Genomic DNA, 23,560 nt, shown 5'->3' on the forward strand with positions numbered 1-23,560 from the left:
TGAGGAAATGAATAATTTCAGAATTGGGACCAAAATAAGTCTGGGATGAAGAATCAAATGGCCAGTTAAGAACAGCTGTGGTTTTTGTGGGGATTTTTTCCTCGGCAACTCACAAAATAGTCTAAAAAGTATCCTGCAGCCATCCCTACACCACAGTCCTTTGTAACCTCAAAGGATTGTGAGGTTTGTGAAAATTACTGTTTCCTCACTGGTGCTGTGTCGCTAGGATTTCTGAGGGCATGCATGTCCAACAGTTCTGTGCACTGCAGTATGCTGATTCTTTTCCAGAATGCAAACACGCTGAAAGCCACCCAACTTTTGTTCTAGACCCTTACTCACTATAGAAGCAAGCATACTTGGAATACAGTTTTTTTCAAAATCATTTGGTTCATTTCAAGATCTTTATCAGGGCATATCTTTATTGAAAAAGAAAAAAGAAACAGCAAAACATGCAAACATGGTGACAGGGGATCAGATCAGTGGTCCATCTTGACTAGTGTCCTGTTTGTGACAGTGACCAGTACTAGCTGCATCAGTAAACGGTGCAAGAAACCACGTAGTGGGCAATTATGGTACTCTCAAAGGAAGTCTCCTCCTACTTCCCATTAGGGGTTGGATTATGATTGAGACATGAGTGTTTCTATCAATTCCAAAACCAGGGGTTAATCAGAGATCAAAGCTTTTCCATGGCAATGGAAGTAATGTTCTGGTTAAAGACTGTTACCCTTCAAGGCGGTTCACATAAAGGATACAAAAACAGGAATAGGGAGAGTTGTGGTGCTCCTTTTAGTCCTCCACAGCCCAGAAAGCACTTTAGACTTGCTAGATAGCCAGGAACCCTACATTGTACCTGCAGAAAACACCAGACCTTTTGAAACAGGCACTCCTTCATTCAGACTGGAGACACTTACAGTTAAGAACTTGGGCATCAGAAGAAAAGTGTAGTTCAATATGGATTCTCCTTTAACCTCTGATACAGTTTGCTATCCTGACAGAACTCAACCAGGATATTTCATTCATTCACTGATCTGGTCAAATTCGCATTTCAGGTCTGAGGAAAAACAAAACTCTTTGAGGCAGGAATTTGCCTCTTTGTGCAGTGCCTAGCACAAGGGAGCCCTGACCTCTAGATGCTACTGTGATACAAATATTATAATCCCCAAGTTCTAGTGACCTTGGCTAGAAGGTTTGATTAGAGTCCTACAACTAGGCACCATAGAAACATGACATGAGCCATAGCAGTATTTATGGACAGGGCACATTGGATTCTCCATTTGAGTGTAGGTGCCAATTTTAATCACAATGATTAAATTAGACAAGCATGTGGCTGGTCTTTCTAGTTGCCATTACCTCTAAAAGGCAAGTTTTAGAATTAGTTCCTATAGCCATACAGGAATCACACTTGTAGCTCCAAAAACCTTTCTGTTCAAGGCAAGTTCCTCTTTACACAATTGGTGGAATAGTTCTCTCTTCATTCTGTTCTAACTCTTGGATGGTTGGGGCATATATGGGCATTCCTAGAGCTTCTCTCCAAATTCAGCCACCATGGTAGTCTGGTAAATGACCAGAATATAAATAGAATTTTTTTTCTAATACATTAATACATTGTATTAAGTCGTCTTAATATTAATAATTGTTGCTGTAGTGTTTCTATAGCTGTAATAAGAACTTTTTGATGACCTGAGCTGACGGTCGAATCATAATGCTGGAGCCTCCAGCAACAATATTGATCCACCTCCAAATTCCACAGGTGGAGGGGCATTAGCCCCTGAGTAACGAATTCAGAGAGAAGCTGGTAACAGAGAGAAAATTATCAGGTAATAAATTTCTCATTCATGCATCTTTTGGAACTCAAATCAAGATTTCTGGCATCAATGCATGTAACCTTTAACTTGCTGCTGCTTCCATCTGAAGACGATCTAGTTGGAACAAAGCAAAAAGGAGAGTAGCTGTTTGTCAGGGATGTGACAAAAACCAAGAAATAAGGAATTTACAGTAAATCCATGCTTTGACATTTGTCTCAAATCCTTCTTGTATTTCATTGATCTTTTGACGGAACTTAGTTATTATGAAAGCGAAGGACTAAATAGGATTGGTTTACAGGTGCTATGCAGTGTTCCCCACACTGCTCCCAATGAACATGAGTCCTGACTTTGTAACACCTTGTTCTGACATTACTTCAATGCTGGACCATGATCAAAAAGTGCCATTGTGACACATTGTGTATATTACAAAAACATTATACAAATGAAGATTAGGATAAAACCACCAGAACTCATCCCTTAATCTTTAAGTATAATATTTGAAGGTAATGCATTCTAGAATTTGCTTTTCTTTTTAATTGTTTTAACTAATTTAATTCTTTCAGATAATGTGTGAATTTTTTTCTTCCCACCTACATATAAAATATGTTTAAAATTAGCCTTCGTTGGCTTATCTTCCTCGTGTTCTCTGATGAATTAGAGACCGTATGTTTCTTTTCTCCAGCTGCAACCCAGTTCCCAGGGAATTCAGAGCATTCCATATCTATATTATATGAGAAATTGTATATTGACAGTTTTTTATAAGAGACACCTGACTCTCTTATCCAGTGAGTCCAGTTCAAACAAATTGCATGCACCTTGGAACAGTTCTACTGGTTTAAATTGATACTTAAGTCACAACCTCCCTTCCTCTCTTCATCCTTTTTATTACCTCCAGGGAGCACAGAATCTATGCCTCAACCCTTTACTTCATTTGTCCTTTTCAGCTCCCCCTTCTCCCTCCCTCCCCCCCCCAAAAAAAAAAGACAGCAAAGAATCTTAAGCAACCAGCTTCAGGGCAAAGCCAAAACTTCTGTGGGGGAAACACTCACTTCCAGGCCTCCTTCCCATTCTACCCATGGTGAGGCACTGAGGTTTCCCAGTTGTTTAACAATGTCTTAGGTCGGGTGCACGCGAGATCAGCCTTTTCCTTTGCCATCCCCACTCTGCTCCTTTGTTGTATAACCAGGATCCCAGTTGGAGACATGGTTCTATCCCCATCATTTTTCCTTCAGTCTTTTGGGCTTTAGCCTCCATTCATCTTCCTGTGATCTGCTCTCAGCCAGGGAGACTTTGAACTGCCAACCGTTGTTCTTCAGTAACAAGAATATATCCAGTCTCTGCCTCTTTCATCTGCCTGTGTCAGATAGGAAGGCTTTCTTGTGCTCATTGGCTACAGAGGACAAAAATCTCACCACAAAAACAAAACATAGACTCTCTTCAGTCATCACCTGGAGTGTATGACTTTTTTGGGGTGGGGGGGTTAAGTTTTAGCTAGAGGGCATTATCGGGGCTGTTCTTCACATCATGTTGCCTCAACTGATCACTCCACCTGTCCCTTCACATTCCTTGTTTCCCAGCCCTTTTTTTTTCTAGGCATCCCTGTGAGTGACTTGATTAAAGATTGACCATTTTCTTTCTAGCAAAGTGGAAACATGTTAGTTGATCAGAAGACCTCCTAATTCCATCAGCTGTATGCTTATTATCTGGAGTACAGAAAGCAATCTCTTTTGGGATTTAGGCTCAGGTATGCCTCTAGTCTTTGCCTACAGGGGAGAAGGGTTCTTTCTGAGTTTTCCAAACTGTCGAATCTCATACCCGTCAGGTTCCAGGCTTGAAATCAATTGTTTGAGGCTTCATGTACAGTGCAACAGAACACTCTAAAAGTTTGATTCTGCTTTCAGAAGCACTGGGCTTTTGCATTGGATGGAAATTACAGGCTTCCATCAGAGTAGTTAATTTACAGGATAAAGATATCTGGGTGGATTGTGCCAGCCGGCAGAAGCTGACCCTGGAAGAGCCTGAAGCTGAAGATGTTCCAGTTCATTCCTCGGCATCAGAGTCATCCATCAGTGGATTGGTCTGCAACCAGAAACTCAGCAAAAAAAAAATCCAGGTTTTCTTTCAGTGACCCAACCCATTGGTTTGGATGTTTTTTCAGTGTATTTGGGGAGAGACTTGGGCGACGACATTCCATCCATTGCTGAGACTTGCAAAATCCAGTAGCGCATATAGAAGAGTCTTTTTTTATGACACTCTTCTGAGACCTTATGAATCTGGCTCTCCGTGTTGGAAGCTGTCAATAAGGTTGACTCTGCTTCATCCAAAGGTAACTTAGTGTTACTGCCTTCAGAGTGAACATCACAGGTTCTTGACAAAAGGAACTGGTTGAAAATCTAAGGTGCTAAAAGGGTTTCACAGGAGGACATATATCAGGCTCTAGAAACAGTTTAAAAGTTGATGTTCTGCTAAGAGCTTGGGGGGACTTTAATAGGAGATTTTTGAGTCCACGTCTGCTCTTTCCATAACCAGGGACCAATGGATAGGAATGAGCCAGGGTCTCACCTTTGTATCTAAATTGTTTAAATCTCAGAAAGCTTCACTGTCCAGCCTTACAATCTACTGGGGAAAAGCAGTTTTAAACTTTGTTTCTCCAGGTGGGGATAAATCCCTGTGGGTTTTGACTGCTGCAAGCTGTTGTTTCCTCCCTCTTGGTGAAAAAACCCTTTTAGTTGGAAAAGTTACTAGGAGGGTTGGTAAATTAATCTCTTTGATCCTCCTTATGTAATGTTTTTCTGGAGGTTATGTTTGTTCGTTCCTAACTTAACTCAGAGATGTATATTAATAAGCTTTTTCCCCTGAACCACGACATCTTGTGAAAGCAGAAACTTCATGCTTTGGACATGTGCAGTACACTAAAAGCTTCCGAGTTCAACAAGCAGTTATTTCTGTATGTCAAGGGCCCTAACAAAGGAAAGAGGTTCCTCGAACACGTCAGTACTAGAAGTTGGCTTTAAAATATTTGCCTAATTTACAAGATGACAAGATAACTCCTGCACAGGAAATAACAGGGCATTTGAGCAGAGGCCTACAGTGTATCTTGAGCAGAAAGGACTGAGGCATCTGTCCAAGAAATCTGTAGAGCTGCTTCCTGGTCAGTACTTATCACATTTGGGTGTTACTATAAAGTCAATTTCTTCTCAGAGGAAGAGGCCATATATGGACAGAGCATTTTTAGGCAGCAACTTGAGGTAAGCCTTCTTTCTAAGTTGGCACTAGTTGCCACATCTGTGCACTCTGGTTCATTATAGGATGGGGATAAAGGAGACCTTCAACAAGAGAGAATTACTTATTGGCATCTTTATCAGTTTTCACTTCCCGCATCTTGATACTGCCCTCCTCCCCTCATATTTTTAGGGTTGTATGTTTTTGTAGAAAGAACCATGGTTGGTTGTACAGGAGAGGTATTGGCTCCTTTGTATATTTTGGAAAGACCCAGTATTTTTATCTCCGTGATTTCTGATAAGTGGAAATACCACATTCAGTTACTGGGAAGAGGAAATTACAGTAAAGATAATTACTGATAAGATCTTTCTTTTTGTGAGGCAAAAAAATACAAAGTTTGAGATTATAAAGATGTCTTGGCTTTTTTCAAGGAACAACATTAAGGAACTTAATTTTTTGAACAATCATGAGACTGAGCATGTTCATAAGCCAGCAGAAAAGAATGTGAAAATAGTAGTGGGATATTAGTCAAGTTAAATATTGTCAAAACATCATTAAAGATCTACTGTAACTCAGAAAATATTATATTTGATACTTTGAAAGTATGATGTACCATTGCTGTTTAAAGTGTGTCTGAAAAATAAAGGAATAAAAATTATTCAAATATTTTTTACTACATGTAATAGATGAAGGTGTTTTTACCTGAATTTGGAACTATTCTCAATTTTTAATGTTAAAATTTGTGTGTGGCATATGCTTACATCAAAATACTTTGGTTTAACTGTTAATATATACTTTATCTTTTTTTATTTAGTTGGCATACTGTGTAGTTCAATTTTTAGAAAAGGACAGCACGCTTACTGAACCAGTAAGTTTATTTTACTGTTTTATCATATTCATTTTGAAACATTAATAATGTTTTGATTTGCACTGTTTATAATGTTTGTTACACCTAAAAATCATTCCAAAGTAATAGATTGATTTTATTATTGAGAGCAAAGTTCTTTAAACTTCTAATTAATAAAATGTATTTTTTAAAAATTGTTTGAATGATCCCTGGAATGAGCTGCTCACTAAGATGATATAGTTGGTTTTTTTCCAATAATGGTACAGTGAGCAATTTTTACGTCACTCAGCCAATGTCCATTAGTAAAATTAGCATATCTAAAACAACTGATTAATCAAAATAAATATCTGACAAGAATGCATATTCATTTTAGAAAGCTTAGCATTTTGATCACCTCACATGATTATTATATGTGCTAAATCAACGTTGAATTCTAGTTGCTCACTCACCTGAAGGAAATAAAAATTTCCTCCCATTATAATCATGGTGAAGATGGGCAAGTAGATTTTGCACCTGATAGTAAATTTTCATAATTTACAAGGCTGCACTAAGGACATTATTGCATATTATGACCATTCAGTTTCTGAGTTAAAAATGTATGCAGTTCTCTATGTATAATGCTGAACTATCATTTCACTTGTTCTGACAATCCATATATTTTCATTAGCTTTAGCTTCTAATTTATATACATATTTCTCCTTCCACCCATATCTCTGCTTTTTTTCTTCCCTCCCCTTCTGAAAAATGTGAAGTATTATTTCACTTCCCTAATAAGGTAAAGGAAAATTATCTATCTGATAGAATGGCTAATGTTAAAGATTCTCACAGCTTTTAAAATTATATCTATACATATACATTACCTGTACATATTTATATTTTAAAAGATGATTATTTTAAAAAAACTGCTAATTTTTTATTGTTCTTCAAGTGCTTGCTCATGTCGATTCCATTGTAGGTGTGCGCACAGCCACGTGCGCGGTCGTGAGAGACTTTTGCCTTAGCGGTTCCCATAGGGCCAGCTGTGGCACTCTCTGGAGTGCCACACTCATGCCACGGTATATCAGGTGCTGCCAGCCCTGTGCCCTCTCAGTTCCTTCCTACCACCTGTGGTGGTCAGTCAGAGCACCTCTGTCCTTTGTTTCCCAGGCGATCAGAGGTTTCTCTTCTATCTTAGCCTTGTGCTTCCAGCTATAAATAGTTTAATCATTGTTCAATCATTGTTCGTTAGCTGTTAAGTGTTTGGTTAGATAGTGTCCCAGAGGGGACTTTGTCTCAGGCGAGGCATGCCCCAGCCTCCAGGTTTCAAGCCCTGCTCTTTGTGTAACAGGCCTATGCCTGTTAGTGACCCGGACAAGAGCTGTCTACAGTTCCTCAGGGAATCCCACATAAAGGAGTGCTGTCGCATCTGCCAGAACTTTCATCCTTGGACACAAAGAGAGCGCGACATATGCCTGAAGGCCCTCCTGATGCAGTGTTTCCTGACGCCCAGGTTTGGAGCAGGCACAGCCCAAACCAGCACCCAGCGTGTCAACTATGGTGCATAGTGCACCCTGGCACCAGGCTTCAACTGGCACCGATCCCCAATGACAAAGAAGAAGATGGCACCAAGCAAGCCCAACCAAGGGGCACTGGGCAAAGGACCTGGCTCAGGCCTTACACCCACTCTGGACCCGCAAAAGGGCTGAGCCCTGGGGAGTTCATCCCCTGGAAAGAACCTGCCACCGACTTCAGGGAACAGTAAGGGGCCCAAACCGATGGCGCGGTTGACGCCCTCTGAACCCCCAGTTCCTGGAGAGCTAAGAGTGCCTCCACTGCAGGTGTCACCGCAGGCAGAAATGGAACCGGGTAAGGCTCTCCGTGAGTGCAAGCCCGCCAGCAAGGCCTCGCACAAAACAAGCGAGCGTCACCAGTCTCCAGAGCCAAGACAGAGCCCTAGGTCACCACGTTCTTGGTCTCTGCGTCAGCCCAGTATGCGTGACGCTCCCAATTCCTGTCTTCTCACTGGAGCTTGCCCAGGTGTCAAAGATCTCCCCGGCACTGGTCTTCGTCGTGTTTTTGGTCGCCATCTCCAACACCTCCTGGTCACTCCCCAATACAGCACCACTCGCCCTACTCCTGGCATCGGTCAGACTGTTCCTGGCAACAGTAAGCCGCCAGACCCAAGCCTCCACAGCCCCACCTTGGTCACCGGAGCGTGACAACTTCTCCTGTTTGGAAGGCGCAGTTCAGCCCCTTGCCTAGACACCATCGTGATTGGGCTCCAGAGGGCGCATCCGAGGTATCAGTTCTGACCTGGCAGCAGGGCCAGAGGCCAACCCAATGGCTTTATTGGAATGCCTGGGGCGTTCGCGTCACGCTGTTGCTCCACTCCTGCCAACCCTTGGTCACCACGTAAGACAGGCCGAAGTTGGCATCCATGGCACTGGGTTGGGTGCAGGATGCTCCGGCAGCTGCTGCAAGTGAGGAGCTGGTACCCACCCCAAAGCCGCCCTCTCCGACATGTGAGGATATTGCCGGACCTCTCTCAATCGTCCAATCATCATCCTCCTCCTCCTCTCTGGATGAGGTGGTGGCGGGCCCGTCAAGCTAGCCCTCCAGATGATTTTAGGGAGCCTCAGGCGCTGCTCTGCAGAGTCGCTTCTAACTTGGGCCTCTAGGTGGAGGAGATAGAGGAGCAGATGGACACATTGTTAAATGTGCTCTTGGCGTCCGCCCCAGCCTGCGTCGCGCTCCCAGTACGCAAGGGGGTCCTTAACATTGCCAAAACCACCTAGCAAACCCCGTCATCCATCCTGCCCACCTCTAAGAGGGGAAGAAAAGAAGTATTTTGTCCCTGCAAAGGGGTTCGATTACTTGTACACCCACTTGCAACCGGGATCATTGGTCGCATCAGCCCACCAATTCCACCCCTAAAAATAAGGAGATCAAGAGGCTGGATTTGTTTGGTCACAAAATTTATTCTACGACCATCCTCCAGTTTTGGGTGGCGAACCACCAGGCCCCTTTCGGTCACTATAACTTTAACTTGTGGGACTCTCTCCTCAAGTTCAAGGACTCCATGTCCCAGGAGATGGTCCAGGAGTTCGTGACCCTGGTCGAGGGAGGAGGGGACTGCAGCTGCTTGATGCTCCCTCCAAATGGCTTGGGACATGGACAATTCAGCTGCCTGGGTGGTTACCTTGGCGGTGGTCATGTGGCGCAGTTCCTGGCTCCAGGAGATGCAGGCCTCTATTCAGGACCTCCCGTTTGACGGTGACGGCCTGTTCTCTGACCAAACGAATGTGCGTCTGCATGGCCTGAAGGACGCGCGCGACCCTCTGTTGTCTGGGGATGCACACTCCTCAGGCATCGAGACAGCCGTTACGGCCTTTTCCACCAACTCGACAGTGGCATCTTAAACAAGTGCCTACAAGGAAACTGGACGTCGGGTTTAGCCACCACTGCTCTAAGTCGTCGCGGTCTCCTGCACAGCCTGGCCCAGAGAAGCACCAAGGGAGCCAAAAGCGCTCATTTTGAGGGTGCGCTCGGGAATGACTCACCAGTCAACTGCCCAGATCTTCCTGTCTTTTCCTCAACCACCTTTTCCCCTACCGCTTGGCCTGGTCGGAGGCTAAGTTGGACTACTGGGTCCTGGACATAGTCCCTCAGGGCTACATTCTACTCCCGCTACTTCCTAATCCCGGAGGTGAAAGGGGGCCTCAGACCCATTCTGGGCCTGCGGGGCCTCTACAAGTCTCTCAACAAGTTGAAGTTCTGCATGGTCTCCATCATCCCTTCCCTGGATCCAGAGGACTGGTATGCCGATCTCATCTTAAAGGACACTTACTTTCATGTCTCCATATTGCCAGGACACAGGCGTTTCCTGTGTTTCACAGTGGCTGGGCACCACTTCCAGTTCACAGAACTACCCTTTGGCCTGTCCTGGGCCCCAGGGTGTTCACAAAATGCGTGGCGCCAGTGGCAGCTTACCTGAGGAATTGAGGGGTCCAGAATTTCCCATATCTCAACAACTGCGTCATCAAGGGCAGGTCTCTGGAGCAGATGCAAAGGAACCTCGATTTGGTGCGCTCCACCTGCAGTGACCTGGGCCTGTTAATAAATACAGAAAAATCCACATTAACGTCAGTCCAACACATAGTTTATTGGAGTGGTTCTCGACTCTATTCAGGACAGGGCCTTCCTGCTGGAAGCACGTTTTCAGGCCATGATTGACTTGATCTCCCTTATAAAGAGCCAACCGCTCACCACAGCACACATGTTCCTATGACTTATAGGCCACATGGCCGCATGAACATACATGGTCAACCATGCCCTGCTTCATCTAAGGTCTCTGCAAGCATGACTGGCCTTGGTCTACATTCCCAGCAGGCACCCTCTGGACCGAGTGGCCACAGTGCTGAGCTATGTCCTCTTGTCTCTGGACTGGTGGCAGGATCACAAGTCAGTACTGCAAGGAGTCCCCTTCGTGACCCCATCTCTGTCACTCACCCTGGTCTCAGATGCGTCGGATCTGGGTTGTGGAGCTTATCTGGGTGAGCTCAAACACCCGGGGCCACTGGCTACAACATGACCTAGCCCTTCATATCAATGTCAGGGATCTCAGCGGTTCGCCTGGCCTGCCAGGCTTTCTTGCTCCACCTGGAAGGCACCTCCACCTGGTGCAGGTCCTGACAGATAATACTCTCACGATGTATTACATCAACAGGCAGGGTGGTGCCAGGTCTTTGGCCCTTTGTCAGGAAGTACTCAGCCTCTGAGACTTGTGTGTGCTGCATGCCATTCTTTTAGTAGCCGCCCACCTGCCCAGAACCAAGAACATCCTGGCAGATCACCTCAGCAGGACCTTCTCGTGATGCCACGAATGGTTGCTCCATCCGGAGATGATCAGCCTAGTTTTCCACAGGTGGGGAACTCCCCAGGTGGACCTGTTCGTGTCCAGGCAGAACAGAAAGTCCCATGTGTTCTGTTCTCTGCAGGATAGGGACAAGGGCTCCCTGTCGGATGCCTTTCTGATCCCATGGTTGGGAGCGCTGCTATACACCTTCCCGCCGATATCGTTAATCCACAGGATCTTGCTAAAGGTGAAGGAAGACAAAGTGATGGTCATCCTCATAGCCCCAGCATGGCCTCGTCAACACTGGTTCGGCATGCTGCTGAGTCTTTCGGCAGCCATCCCGCTGCAGCTGCCTCTTCAGCCAGATCTGTCCCAGAACCACAGCAATCTATTGCATCCAAACATGGTGGTGCTGCACTTGAGGGCCTGGCTACTGCGTGGCTAAGTGGGAAAGAATGGCAGTGTTCCGCGGGTGTCCAGCAGGTCCTGCTGGGCAGCAGAAAACTCTCCACCAGGGCTACCTACGTGGCAAAGTGGAAACAGTTCTTGTGTTGGGCCTCGGATTGCTGTATTCGTCCAGAAGAGGTCCCACTGCAGGACATCCTGGTCTATTTGCTGCACGTGAAGCTCCAGGATCTGTCGCTATCTTTGGTCAAGGTACACCTGGCGGCCATTTCGGCCTTCTGTCCTTTGTTTCAAGGCATGGTTCCTGAAAGGTCTGGAGTGCCTTTACCCACCTGTCCGGGACCTGGTCACTCCTTGGGACCTGAATCTTGTATTGTCAAGGCTATTGGGGGCCCCTCTTTGAGCCCTTGGCTTCCTGCTCCCTCCTGCTTCTCTCCTGGAAGGTCTCCTTTTTGGTCACCATAACTTCAGCACGTAGGGTGTCCAAGATCAGGGCACTCATGTCGGAACCTCCTTATATCTTCTATAAGGACAAGGTCCAGCTACATCCACACCCAGCTTTTCTGTCCAAGGTCGTGTCCCAGTTCCATGCTGATCAGGACATATACCTACTGGGCCCTTGTCGAAAGCTTCATACTACGGATGTGGAATACATGCCCTGGATGTCAGACAGGCACTAGCCTTCTACGTAGATAGAACAAAGCTGTTCCGTAAGTCTACGCAATTGTTTGTTGCTGTTGCTGACAGAATGAAGGGTTCCCTAGTGTCTACCCAGAGAATCTCATCCTGGATCACGGCCTGCATCTGCTACTGCTATGAACTGGCAAAGATGCCCCTGCTGGCGATCATGACAGCTCACTTGAATAGGGCACAGGTGTCATCAGCAGCCTTCCTTGCTCAGGTACTGATCCCGGAAATTTGCCATGCCTCAACCTGGTCGTCCATTCACTTTTGCTTTGCACTATGTGCTGATCCAGCAAGCTCAAGATGATGCTGGTTTCGGCAGAGCAGTACTCCAATCTGCAATCTTGTGAACTCTGACCCCTCCTCCATGGATTCTGCTTGTGAGTCACCTACAATGGAATCAACATGAGTCTGTACTTGAAGAAGAAAAAATGTTTACCCACCTTTTGTAATTGCTGTTCTTTGAGATGTGTTGCTCATGTCCATTCCATTACCTGCCCTCCTGCCCCTCTGTCGGAGTTGTCGGCAAGAAGGAACTGAGGGGGCGCAGGGCCGGCAGTGCCTGATATACCATAGCATGAGTGTGGCACTCCAGTGGGCACCATAGTCGGCCCTACAGTTACCACTAAGGCAAAAGTCTCCAACCGCGCGCACACCTACAATGGAATGGACATGAGCAACACATCTCGAAGAACAACAGTTACAAAAGGTGGGTAACTGTATTTTACTCATTGTACAGTACAAAAACACCTGTTTTTTCTGTTATGTATGTCAATTATGAAAGAAGATATTACTCCATCCACACTAATAGTAATGTCCCAATTTTATATAATACTAACAATCTATGGTGCATACACTATCTCTCTAGTGAATATTTAACCACACTAAAAATCTTCAGGCAATTTGGCTCAGCTGCTAGGCTCAGCTCAAGAGAGGTCTACCCTCTTAACTTTTGCTTGAAATAAACAATTGGCAAATTTTTATTCTTAAAATTTAGTATAAAAATATTCTGATACTTCGGTCAGTACAAGCTTAAAGATGTTTGTCAAATATTATTTGTCAGCATTTGTCAAAAGTTATTTTCCCCCTAGAGGCTCATGTTTTTTTGGCCACGCAATCTCAGCACACACAAATGGTTTTCTTAACATTTAGAAATAGGAGGTTTTAATTTGAGGCATTTCCTGGGAGAGAAGTATTGGGCATCTTTATCCTTATGCAGAATACTTCCACATAGTATTTGCTACTATTATCTAATTGCAGCAGGAACTGGAGAGGGAAACTAAAGATAGAAGAAAAGGAGAGGTGGAACTGGAGAGGGGACTGTGACACAGAAAGGGAAGGGGAGACACACAAAGAATATATGCACAGGGTAAAAAGAATGTTGTGAAGAAATGAAGTTAAAATATATACTGATAAAACTAAATGCAGTGCAAAATGGCAAAATATACTAGAGTGAAAAAGAAATAAACTTAGATAAGAATAGGGGATAGCATAGGAGAGAAATCTGATGAGAAAAAGATAAGTGGAGATGATAAAAATATTTTAAATTTGCTGTTTATTTTTAGAAAAAGGTCAAAATATGCAGAATGAAATAAAGGGCAGAGGGGGAAGAAAGCAAGTTTTTAAATGAGGCACAGGTGTGTTTGTCATTAGTATCTGAAAATAAGAATAGCAGAGATTGATAAATTACAGGAAGCTGTGTTGCTGCAGGATCCCTGTCAATGTTTGTCCCTTGGTGCAGATTCATTGATCAACAGCTGGAAATAATGCATTGGCACAGAGGCACCAAAGCAGTGACACCATCCAACTCCCAGATAGAGGGTGGCAAAGGAGTAGTTGTTTCTAGGGTGCTATCCTGTGGCAGGGCCCACTTGCTCCTGCTTCCGTTGAAGTCCACAAACAGCTTTCAGACCTTTTTGCTGGTAAAACACCTGGTGCAGTTTATTTACAATATTTTCACCACCCTTTTGCACTATATAGCCTCACCCCTACAGTCTTAGGAAGCCTTCTGCACCTGAGGCAAGCAAGGGAGAGCAATTTCTCTCCCTCTCTCGTTCTCCTTCCCTCTTTTCCCACCTCTTTCTTGTGCCTTTTGTATCATCTGTCTGATGGCCTAATTAGTCTTAGTTCTCCTCAGCCCATCAGTTAAGAAAAGCTCTTCTTAATAAGGTCTACTCTAGAATTAATTAATTAGAGTTGCCGTGACCCTATTCTCTGTCACACAGGCAAAAAAATTGTGTTGCTCCTCTCCTTCCACCTCACACACTCAGCCATACTTTTTTTATATTAAATACAAAACACAAATGTAGAAACTTATTACTTATTAAAAAAAAAAAAAAAAAGGTGGAAATTCCCGAAGAGATTATCTAACATTTAACGTTGAGGAATGCTATTCCAGTCATTTATAATTACACATTAGTTGAAAACAAACATCTAATAATATGAAAATCCTTAGCTAATATTAAGAAAATAATTTCTGACACCAAACTTAATACATTATTCATTGACACGCTGCCACAGACTGAAAAAATCTGAACTGTGCCTCTTTATTGATGATTGGAGACAGAAACATTGGAAAAAATCTTCACCCATAATAAAAGCATTCACCTCGTTATTTAGTGATCAAAACCACTAGAATGCCTTACTCTTCATCAAAAAGGCTTGAGCAAACTGCCTTACATCATGCCATTCGTAAGTGAAGCAACATGCAGAAAGCCATTATTCCTGTTCTTTGAGACTCTTTTAAGTTTTAGAAGGTGCTTGTAACTATTACAAGAGCTGATATAATTGATGTGACAACAATTCTATAAGTATTAACAATTCAGTTTTTATGTGTATAGTCTTCCCCCAAAAACCCAGTATTTTCAAAATTGTATGGTTTTTTATCTTGCATGTTTTGTGCCCTGCCTAAACCTTTGATAAGTATGATGAAAGGAAGATAAGAGATGGTGGTGGTGATAATACAGTTGTATCAGTTTTAGCAATGAAAAGTCACATATATATTTATAGTAGTCATCTGTGAACTTCTTATGTCTTTTATCCAAAAATAACATTTTACAATTTAGAGGCCTCATCTTGCAAACCTGGAATTGCATGAGTAAGGGTTTTCAGGATCAAGTCCTACATATGAAACCAACAAAAAAGCAAAGATTGGAGCCAGAGTTATGTTAGTATTGCACAGACAGCAATTTCCAGCTTATGGGTGTGTTAATGATTGTTTGGCATCAGAATTACTTACTTTATCCTTAGATGATGACTTTCACACTATTCTTTTAAATGTCTGTAACTGTTCATGTTTGGAGTAGCACTTTTTAACCTTCACAGCTGAGTAACAAGTGTTAGTCTGGAAATAGTAATTTCTATGACACAGCAACATGCCTGATCACTGATTGTTTGGGACAAGAATCCTTTTGGTTCTTCTTCAAGTGATGGTCTCTATGTGTAGTCCACTCAATGTGTACATATGGTTTATGTGCCTGAGACCAGATTTTTCACTAGTGGTGTCTGTCGGTCCATGCCTGCACCTTTTTCCTCCTTGTGCTCCGAGGTTGTTAGGGGATGTGTGGAATGACCGCTAGTCCAGTACCTTTGTACCACCCATAGTCTGAATCCTAACCCTTCAGTGTCCACAGCTTTATTGAGCATTCTTTGTCTAATGTAAATAGTTTTACCTGTTCTTAGATAAGTTTAATAGTGTAGAGTTAGTTTTAGGGTCCAGGGACCTGAGGTGCCCCCTAACCGCTGTATGGGATGCCTAGTATGCCCAAGACCTCAGAATTCAAGATCCACGTGGTCTGCTCCCGGGTCTTCCTGGTAAGCAACGACCATGACGCTTGCTTGTTTTGCCCCAGGAAAGCTCATACCCCCTCCAAGTGTAATATCTGTCCCTCCTCTCACCAAGACTATCAATCCACAAGAGTGCAGTTTTAGGAGATTCCTGATGGATTGTTCGATGAGTTCGTAGTCTGACCCCAGCCTGTCAGGACCCTCTCATCCTCGTCCTCTCCCTCCCCCTCATGTGGAAAAATTACTTGCCAACTGCTCTGCTGCCTTGTGGCTATGTGCAGTGTTTTTTCTCTTTAGTCCTGCTGACCTGGTCTGCCTATGGTCCCCTTCTTCCTTGAGCGATGGTCCCTGTTGTTTTCCATTGCGGGGTTACATGTGTGCACCATGTGCCTGGAGTCAGAGAATTTGAAAGTAGTGTCTGTTGGTCCGCACATGTGTCCTTGCTTGCCTTGTGCCTTCGACCACGGCAATACAGCGCAGGGTGAACCAACCATCTCTTCAGGTCTCCTTTTCACAGCTGTATGGTCCAGGTCAAAACCTTTAGTGTCCTCAGCTTTGACGTTCTGAAAAACAATATAAATTAAATAGTTAATAGTTTTAATAGTTTTTAATAACTTTTATAGATTTAGTAGTTTTTAGTATCTTTCACAGATTAGGCTACAGGGGAACCTACCACCATCCTGTACTCCACTTGAGTATCAGACTATGCCTAGAACTCCAGGCTTCAGACTCTGTGCCTCTTGCCCACGATCCTTCTCAGTCAGCGACGACCATCAGCACTGCCTCTACTGCCTGGGAGAAACTCACCTCATGGCTTGGTGCAGTATTTGCCAGTCATCTCCCAGCCATACCCTAGAAGGACAGGCACTTTGTCTCTGCAAGTATCTCATGGAGATCATGGCTGCAGTCTGATCAAAATCTGTTCTGTACATTGGCCTGAATCAGCAAGGAATGTGCCTCCTGCTGCTGAATCTGACTTCAGTGCCAGAGAATCCACCATACCACAGGGCCTCGTCAGGAAGCACTCCCATAAGCATGGGACTAAGTCCACTTCAAAGAAATCAGACAAGCCTGCAAGCAAATCCACCCATTCAGCCCATGAGGACTTAGTATGTCCTTGGTCTCATAGGCACAAGAAGAAAGCTCCGAAACATTGAGCTCTGCCAACTCTGGACTGTGCTCCATTGGTACCACCATCCCCCAGCTCCTCACAAGACCTGGGACCCTCCTGCACCAGCAAAGTCTGATTACCTTTGGATGCAGTCAGCATTGCTGGCACCAGTAGCCTGGACAGAAAGAGTCCTGACATGGATCCATGGTCACACAGGACATTTTTGCCCGCCTGGATCCAGAATCCCCTCCTTCATTGGGAACCTCTGTTTTCAGGGAGTTGCCTACAGGGCGGAGCCTGTTACCCCATTCCCTCCTCTCCGTACACAATGTACACCTCTCCAATGGCACTGGCAGTACCACCACTGGAACCCAAGTCAGCCTTTTCCTCAGGAGATTCGGAATCATTAGAGGAATTGCTCCTCCCATACCATCCTTACCCGTTTCCCAGGAGATCTGCACAGCCGTGGGACCAACCACTGCCTCACCCAACTTAGAGTCACTGGTATCCCATGCCATTGGGACCCCCACAACTACCTGTCAACCCCTCCTACTGACCATATTGGGGATCATGGGATGAGTAACAACCTTCAGAATCTATCTGATCCACCAGGGAGTTGCTACCTGCCTTCCCTTCAAGGAAGGATCACATTTACCCCCAGATCCAGCTGAAAAGCAGGAGTACTACGCTCCAGTTCCAGCGGTTCCACTGGAACTGGCCGGACTACAATCATCATATTCAGCTGATGTGGTGACTTTGGCATCTCCCCCTTCCCCCCCAGTGACTTCAGGCAGTTCCAAGACCACCTCCACAGAGTTGCCAGGAAACTTCAGATTCCAATAGAGGAGATCCAGGACTCCAGCACAAGCTCTTGGACATCCTCCACACCTCTAGACCTATAAGAATAGTCCTCCCTGTAAATGAGGCCATATTGGAGCTCACTAGAACAATGTGGCACACCCTGGCCACCTGCACTCCTACCCCGAAAAGGACAGAGAGAGAGGTCAGAATTCTTATTTTCTCATCCAGCTCCCAACTCAGTGGTGGTTTAGGCCACTTCAGAAAGGTCCAGGCAACAACACCCCAGATCTACTCCTGCAGGTGAGGAGGATAAACATGTAAAACTATTGGGGAGGAAGGTTTTCTTGTCCTCCAATTTTTAGTTCACGATAGCCAACTATCAAGCACTATTGGCTAAATATGATTTCCTGAACTATGCTAAGTTTGAGGAATTTGCCAACAGCCTCCCACAGCAGGATCATTCTCATTTCCAAGCTCTAATGGAGGAAGGAAAAAATTAATAGCCAGAATCACCCTCCAATCTGCACTCAAGGCAGCCGATACTTCCTCAGAGCCATGGCTACCACCATTGTTATGCAAAGGGAGTCCTGGCTCTGTGCCTCAACGTTCTGCTGGGAGGTCCAGAATACCACTGGGGACCTCCCCTTCAATGAATCTCACCTTTTCAATCAGTACACGGATGAGTCCCTATACACCCTAAAGGACTCTAGGGCTACCCTTTGATCACTGGGTGCATACACACCTTCCCTTAAGAGGAAGTTACATCACCAGTCAACCCCATCAAGGTATAGAGCTCAACGCTTCTACCATCAGAGACCCTACAAACCACTGCATAAAAGGCAGAAGACTGAAAAGTCCTGCTTCCATATTCCTTCCACATTGGCCTCAACATCCCAATCCCACCCCCCAAACCCAGTAATATTTTTGATGCGAGCTTGAGAACTGTGATTCACTGAGCCCAACACCACCTGACTCCAGTACTCCGGGGATCGCCTAGCACTCTTTTTCAGCACCTGGAGCGTGATAATGATGGACACGTGGGTGCTGGCTATATAACTGAGTTTGCAACACTACTTCATCCGAAACTGCCCTTCCCCAATCCTCTTTGGGGATCACTCTCATGACAGTATTCTCGCTCAGGAGGTGCTCCTTGCTGCTATAAGGAGTTCAATAGAGCATTTTCCTCCACAGTATTAGGTTACAGGTTTTACTTGACCTGTTTCCTCATATCCAAGAAGAAGGCTGGGTGGAGACCAATCCTTAACCTCCGCCACTTCATTCACAAACTCAAATTTCAGCCATGTAGGCAGCAATAATTCCATTTTTAGAAAAAATGGCATGTGGTCATGGCTTCTGCCCACAGACAATTTCTCAGATTTATGGTGGGCTCTGATCATTTCCAGTACTATCCTTCAGAATAGCTACCACCTCCATAGTCTTTACCAAGGTATTTTCAGTAGTAGCAGCTCACGTCAGATGTCATGACCGCCTCACTTTCCCATACCTTGACGACTGGCTCCTCACCACCAAATCTCGCCAGAAACCCTACATTGACATGTATGATGCTCCACCTCTTTTCCTCACTGGGGAGTCAGTGTAAACATTAAAACATCTGGTTTTACTCCCATGAAATCTTTGGACTTCATTGGGGCAACCTTGAACTCTGTCACCACAGGGGCGAACTTGCTCACAGTTTCTAGACCATGAAAGATATCATAGATCACATTGTGAGCAACCCTTGGGTAACAGTCAAAACATGTCTGTCCCTACTCGGCCACATGGCTTTGTACACAAATGTCACTCCATTTGCAAGACTCCACCTTTGAGTATGACTACATTCAGTTCACTCCCTAGGCTGTCATTGCATGAATCTCACACTGACAGTTCCTGCCAAGATGCTGTCCTTCCTTGTGATGGACAAATCCTCATCTCACATGCATGGGTGCTCTCTTTCTCCCCTCTTCACTGGCCAAGACAATCATTATGGATGTTTCTCTGCTATGTTGGGGAGCCTATATGGGCAACCACACAGCACAAGGAGCCTGGACATTTTGAGAGTACAGAATGCACATCAGCGTCCTGGAATTATGGGCAGTAAGGAAGGTATGCAAATCCTTTCTTCCATTTGTTCACTTTCACCTCATCCTGATGTCAGACAACATTATGATGGGCTTTTATACCAGCAAGCAAGGGAGCGAGATCTGCCTCCCTGTGTGCAGAAGGAGGCAATCTCTGGAACTGGTGCATCAGCAATCAAATCACCCTGTCTGCAGCCTACCTTCCAGGGACACAGAATGCACTCTCAGATTCCCTCAGCAAACGTTTTGCAATTGACCACAAGTGGGAACTTCATGACATGGTGCATGACATTTTCACGTGTTGGGGAACCCCAACAAGAGATCTATTCACTTCCCAGGCCAACAAGAAGTGCATCACTTGTTGCTCCAGAGGAGCCATAGGCTGCAACTTCCAAGGTGATGCTCTCCTTTCCTGGTCAGACCAGTTCAACTATACTTCCCTACGCTGCCGCTTCTGCCATGAGTGCTACGCAAGTTCCAGCAGAACAGGGTGACAGTCATCTTGATCACCCCTTTTTGGCCCTGACAGTTTTAGTTCCCCGAGCTCCTAACCCAGTGCAATGGGAGGATTAAACACCCCAATCCACAACCACTCCACCTCAGGGCATGGTATTTGGATGGCCATCATAGCTAGAACGTACATGCTCTTCAGCCATGTGAGACATCTTCTCCAATAGCAGAAAGGATTCGACTAGGAAATGTTACCTAGCGAAATGGAAATGCTTCTGGTCCTGGACACAACAAAGAGGCATTCTACCAGAAGCTATGGATATTCCACTCATTTTAGACTAGATCCTATCTTTTGAAGACATCCGGTCTCTCCCTCTGCTCCTTGCAAGTCCGCCTAGTGGCGATCAGTGCATTCCTTCCACCTACTGAAGGCTACTCTATTTTCGCACACTCGCTAGCCAGTTGACTCTGGAAAGACCGGATAAGAACTTTCCCACTCCTCAAAAGATTGTGCCCCAATGGGACATGAATCTTGTTCTTTTGATACTGACCAGGCTCCCCATTAACTACTTGCCCCCATGTTTCTCTTCTCCATGAAGGTCACCTTCCTTGGAGCCATCACATTGGCGAGGAGGGTTAGTGAACTCAGAGCAATGATGGCAGACCCTCCATACACTGTTCCACGAAGATAGTTTCTTTACACCTATACCCCAAATTTATCCCTAAAGTGGTTTTGGAATTTCACCTTAACCAATCTATTCACTTACCTTTATTCTTCCCCATATTGCACACATCTGCAGAAAAATGTAGACTCCACTCTCTCGATGTTCGAGCCTTGGCCTTTTACCTACAGAGATCAAAACCAGTCAGGAAGTCCCTGAGACTTTGTCAGTCACTCTAGCAGAGAGAATCAGTGGGCATGCCATCTCCACTCAGAGAATTTCCAAATGGATATCTGGTTACATTCTACTCTGTCAGCTCTTAAACCTCCCTCCCCCCACAGAGATATGAGCTCACTCCACTAGAGCTCAAGCAACAAATGTAGTGTCTCTTCAGGAGTTATCCCTCCTGGAGCCATGTGGAGCTCCAGCCACATGTTTGCAAGTCCTAGTACAGGACTCAGCTGCTGCTGCCTCCTTTGGATTGACGGTTCTCTGTTCAACCCTGCTGTCCACATCCTCGAGCCCTCCTCCTACTTATTTACTGCTTGTCAGTTACCCACAGTGGGATACAATAGGGACCATTACTCGAAGAAGAAGAGGAGGTTACTTACTTGTAACTGGAGGTTCTTCAAGATGTGTGGTCCCTATCTGTATTCCACTACCTGCTCTCCTTGCCCTCTGCTTTGAATCTTGTCTGATTCGAACTGGAGAAGGAACTGAAGAGGTGGTCGGTCTGCCTCGCCCTTTATTTCCTTGGTCGGAGGCATGAGGCAAGCCAGGGCGCATGCATGGGCCAGACACTACTTTTAAACTCTCCAACTCTGGGCGCATGGTGCATGTGCGTAACCCACTGTGGTATATAGATGGGGACCACCCATCTCAAAGAACCTCCATTTACATGTAAGTAACTTCCTCTTTTGCCATTTGACTCAGTTCTCAGGCTGGGTCACCTTCAGTCTCACGCATTTCAGGGTAAGCCAGAGTTTTCACCAAGTTGGCAGCCCTGGTCCAGGCCTGATGGTCCTTCTGTCACTTTGTGTTTGGGGTCTTCCCTCTAGTCTTTCTGGTAAGGCTGTAGGGGAACTCAGTCCCTCCCTCTGCCCTGGGTTCCACTCCATTTCAAGATGTTCCTCTTCTGGAGATCTGTAGAGTGGCAATGTAGGGCTCAGTCCATACCCTGGTACAAGCTTCTACAGCAGATGCATCCTTCATAGCAGAGCTGTTCCAATCTGTAGTACAGCAGGGTTCCTCACACCTTTCTTGTGAGTCACCTCAAGTGGAATAAATATAAGGACCATCACTCAAAGAAGAAAGTGTTTGTACAGTAACTGGAGTTCTTCAAGGTGTGTGGTCCCTGCCTTCCCTCCCCTCTGTTTTGGATTGTTATCCTAAGCTTATTTGCAGTAGCGAAGGAATTAGAGAGGCAGTCCAGACCGCCCCTTAAATCCTCAGTTTGGAGCATGAGGAGGACATGGGTGTAGCCGTGGACAAATAGACACTGCTAGCGAAAAAACTTCTGGTCTCAGGCGCATGGCACACATGTGTATCTTGAGTGGAATATACATAGGGATCAAACATCTCAAAGAACTCCAGTTACTGTACAAGGTAAGTAACCAGACTTCTTATACCTCATTAGTACAGTAACAAACATACTTGTTTACGATGACAATTCCTGTTAGAAATCCACTTTAGTCCAAAGGTGGAAGTCAAATATTTAAAATGTTGCTATGAAAATTGTGTATTAATTTTTTTCCTGCAAACGTTCTTTTTACAGGTGGTGATGGCACTGCTCAAATACTGGCCAAAGACTCACAGTCCAAAAGAAGTCATGTTTTTAAATGAACTAGAGGAAATTTTAGATGTCATTGAACCATCTGAATTTGTAAAGGTTATGGAGCCTCTTTTCAGACAGCTAGCCAAATGTGTGTCCAGTCCGCACTTCCAGGTCTGTACTTCAAAGAACTCATAAAACCAGATCTTCAGTTTAGGATTTTTACATTGTTAGTGAATTGATCGTTTTAGATATATATGTACTAAACTTTTTTAAAATAACTGATTTTAGTATGTTGAAAATGCTGAAAAAATAGCACATAGGTGCCTAACTTCAGTGAGCCCGTGATAGGGAGCTCAGAGGGCCAGGCGACTTAGTGATTGTTGCACCCAACTTCCTGCCCCTTGCCTCTCTGTCAGGGCAGTAGAGGTACCTGTTAATGACCATAAGCTGAGGATCTTGAGCTTTCCACCCACATCATGGTTTTGGCCCTTGTGGGTATTGTGGCAGGGAAGTTCAGCCTCTCGCTGAGACAGCACCATCAAGCCTGAGCTCCTGAGGCTGTGTCCACCTCTGCGATGCTGTCCTGGCAGCAGGGTCAGTGGCCAGCGCAATGGCCTTACTGGAATGCCTGGGGCATGCCTGTTATGCCGATGCCCTCTTCTCACCAATCGTCGGTTGCCGCATCAGACAAGCATCAGGCAGCACCAATGGCACCGGGCTTGGTGCACAAAGTGCAAGCAGATGCTGGGGCGGAAGGGCAGGTGCCCACCCCGAGACCCCCTTCCACCACCGGGGATGATGCCCCGGGCCCTCCCTCAGTGTTCCTATTCTCCTCATCCTCTCCAGATGAGGCTATGGTGGGGCCTTCTCGCATTAGAGAGGGAGGTTACCAGTGGACTTCCTCAAGGATTGGTTTTGGGACCAATCTTATTTAAACTTTTTATTACTGACCTCGGCACAAAAAGTGGGAGTGGGCTAATAAAGTTTGCGGATGATAAAAAGCTGGGAGGTATTGCCAATTTAGAGAAGGACAGGGATATCATGCAGGAGGATCTGGATGACCTTGTAAACTGGAGTAATATTAATAGGATGAAATTTAAT

At 45.1% G+C, this 23,560-nt stretch overlaps 2 protein-coding genes across 5 annotated transcripts in view; one reads left to right on the plus strand and one right to left on the minus strand.

Annotated features, from left to right (window-relative positions):
- Positions 1 to 23,560, plus strand: part of PPP2R5C (protein phosphatase 2 regulatory subunit B'gamma) — a 190,843-nt gene that overhangs the window by 134,159 nt on the left and 33,124 nt on the right. For both annotated transcript variants that reach the window (XM_074956247.1, XM_074956248.1), the window contains 2 exons: positions 5,842 to 5,895; positions 22,460 to 22,630. In XM_074956247.1, the coding sequence (XP_074812348.1) occupies positions 5,842 to 5,895; positions 22,460 to 22,630 (225 nt within the window). The remainder of the gene's footprint in view (positions 1 to 5,841; positions 5,896 to 22,459; positions 22,631 to 23,560) is intronic.
- Positions 471 to 22,161, minus strand: LOC141989495 (uncharacterized). 3 transcript variants are annotated; one of them, XR_012639999.1, is made up of 4 exons: positions 21,297 to 22,155; positions 20,791 to 20,870; positions 15,036 to 16,146; positions 471 to 850 (listed from the first exon to the last, which is right to left on the minus strand). XR_012639999.1 is itself a non-coding variant. In XM_074956250.1 (4 exons), exons 1-4 carry the CDS (start codon positions 21,514 to 21,516, stop codon positions 12,059 to 12,061), a joined length of 684 nt encoding a protein of 227 aa, XP_074812351.1. In that variant the 5' UTR covers positions 21,517 to 22,161; the 3' UTR covers positions 10,036 to 12,058. The 3 variants fall into 3 exon arrangements, 1 of the variants encoding a protein (XP_074812351.1); XR_012640000.1 differs by lacking the exon at positions 471 to 850 and adding an exon at positions 2,400 to 2,526; XM_074956250.1 differs by lacking the exon at positions 471 to 850 and adding an exon at positions 10,036 to 12,186 and having other exon boundaries at positions 15,891 to 16,146; positions 21,297 to 22,161.

The sequence above is a fragment of the Natator depressus genome, chromosome 6 (assembly GCF_965152275.1).
Source record: "Natator depressus isolate rNatDep1 chromosome 6, rNatDep2.hap1, whole genome shotgun sequence".
Classification (NCBI taxonomy): Eukaryota; Metazoa; Chordata; order Testudines; family Cheloniidae; genus Natator; species Natator depressus.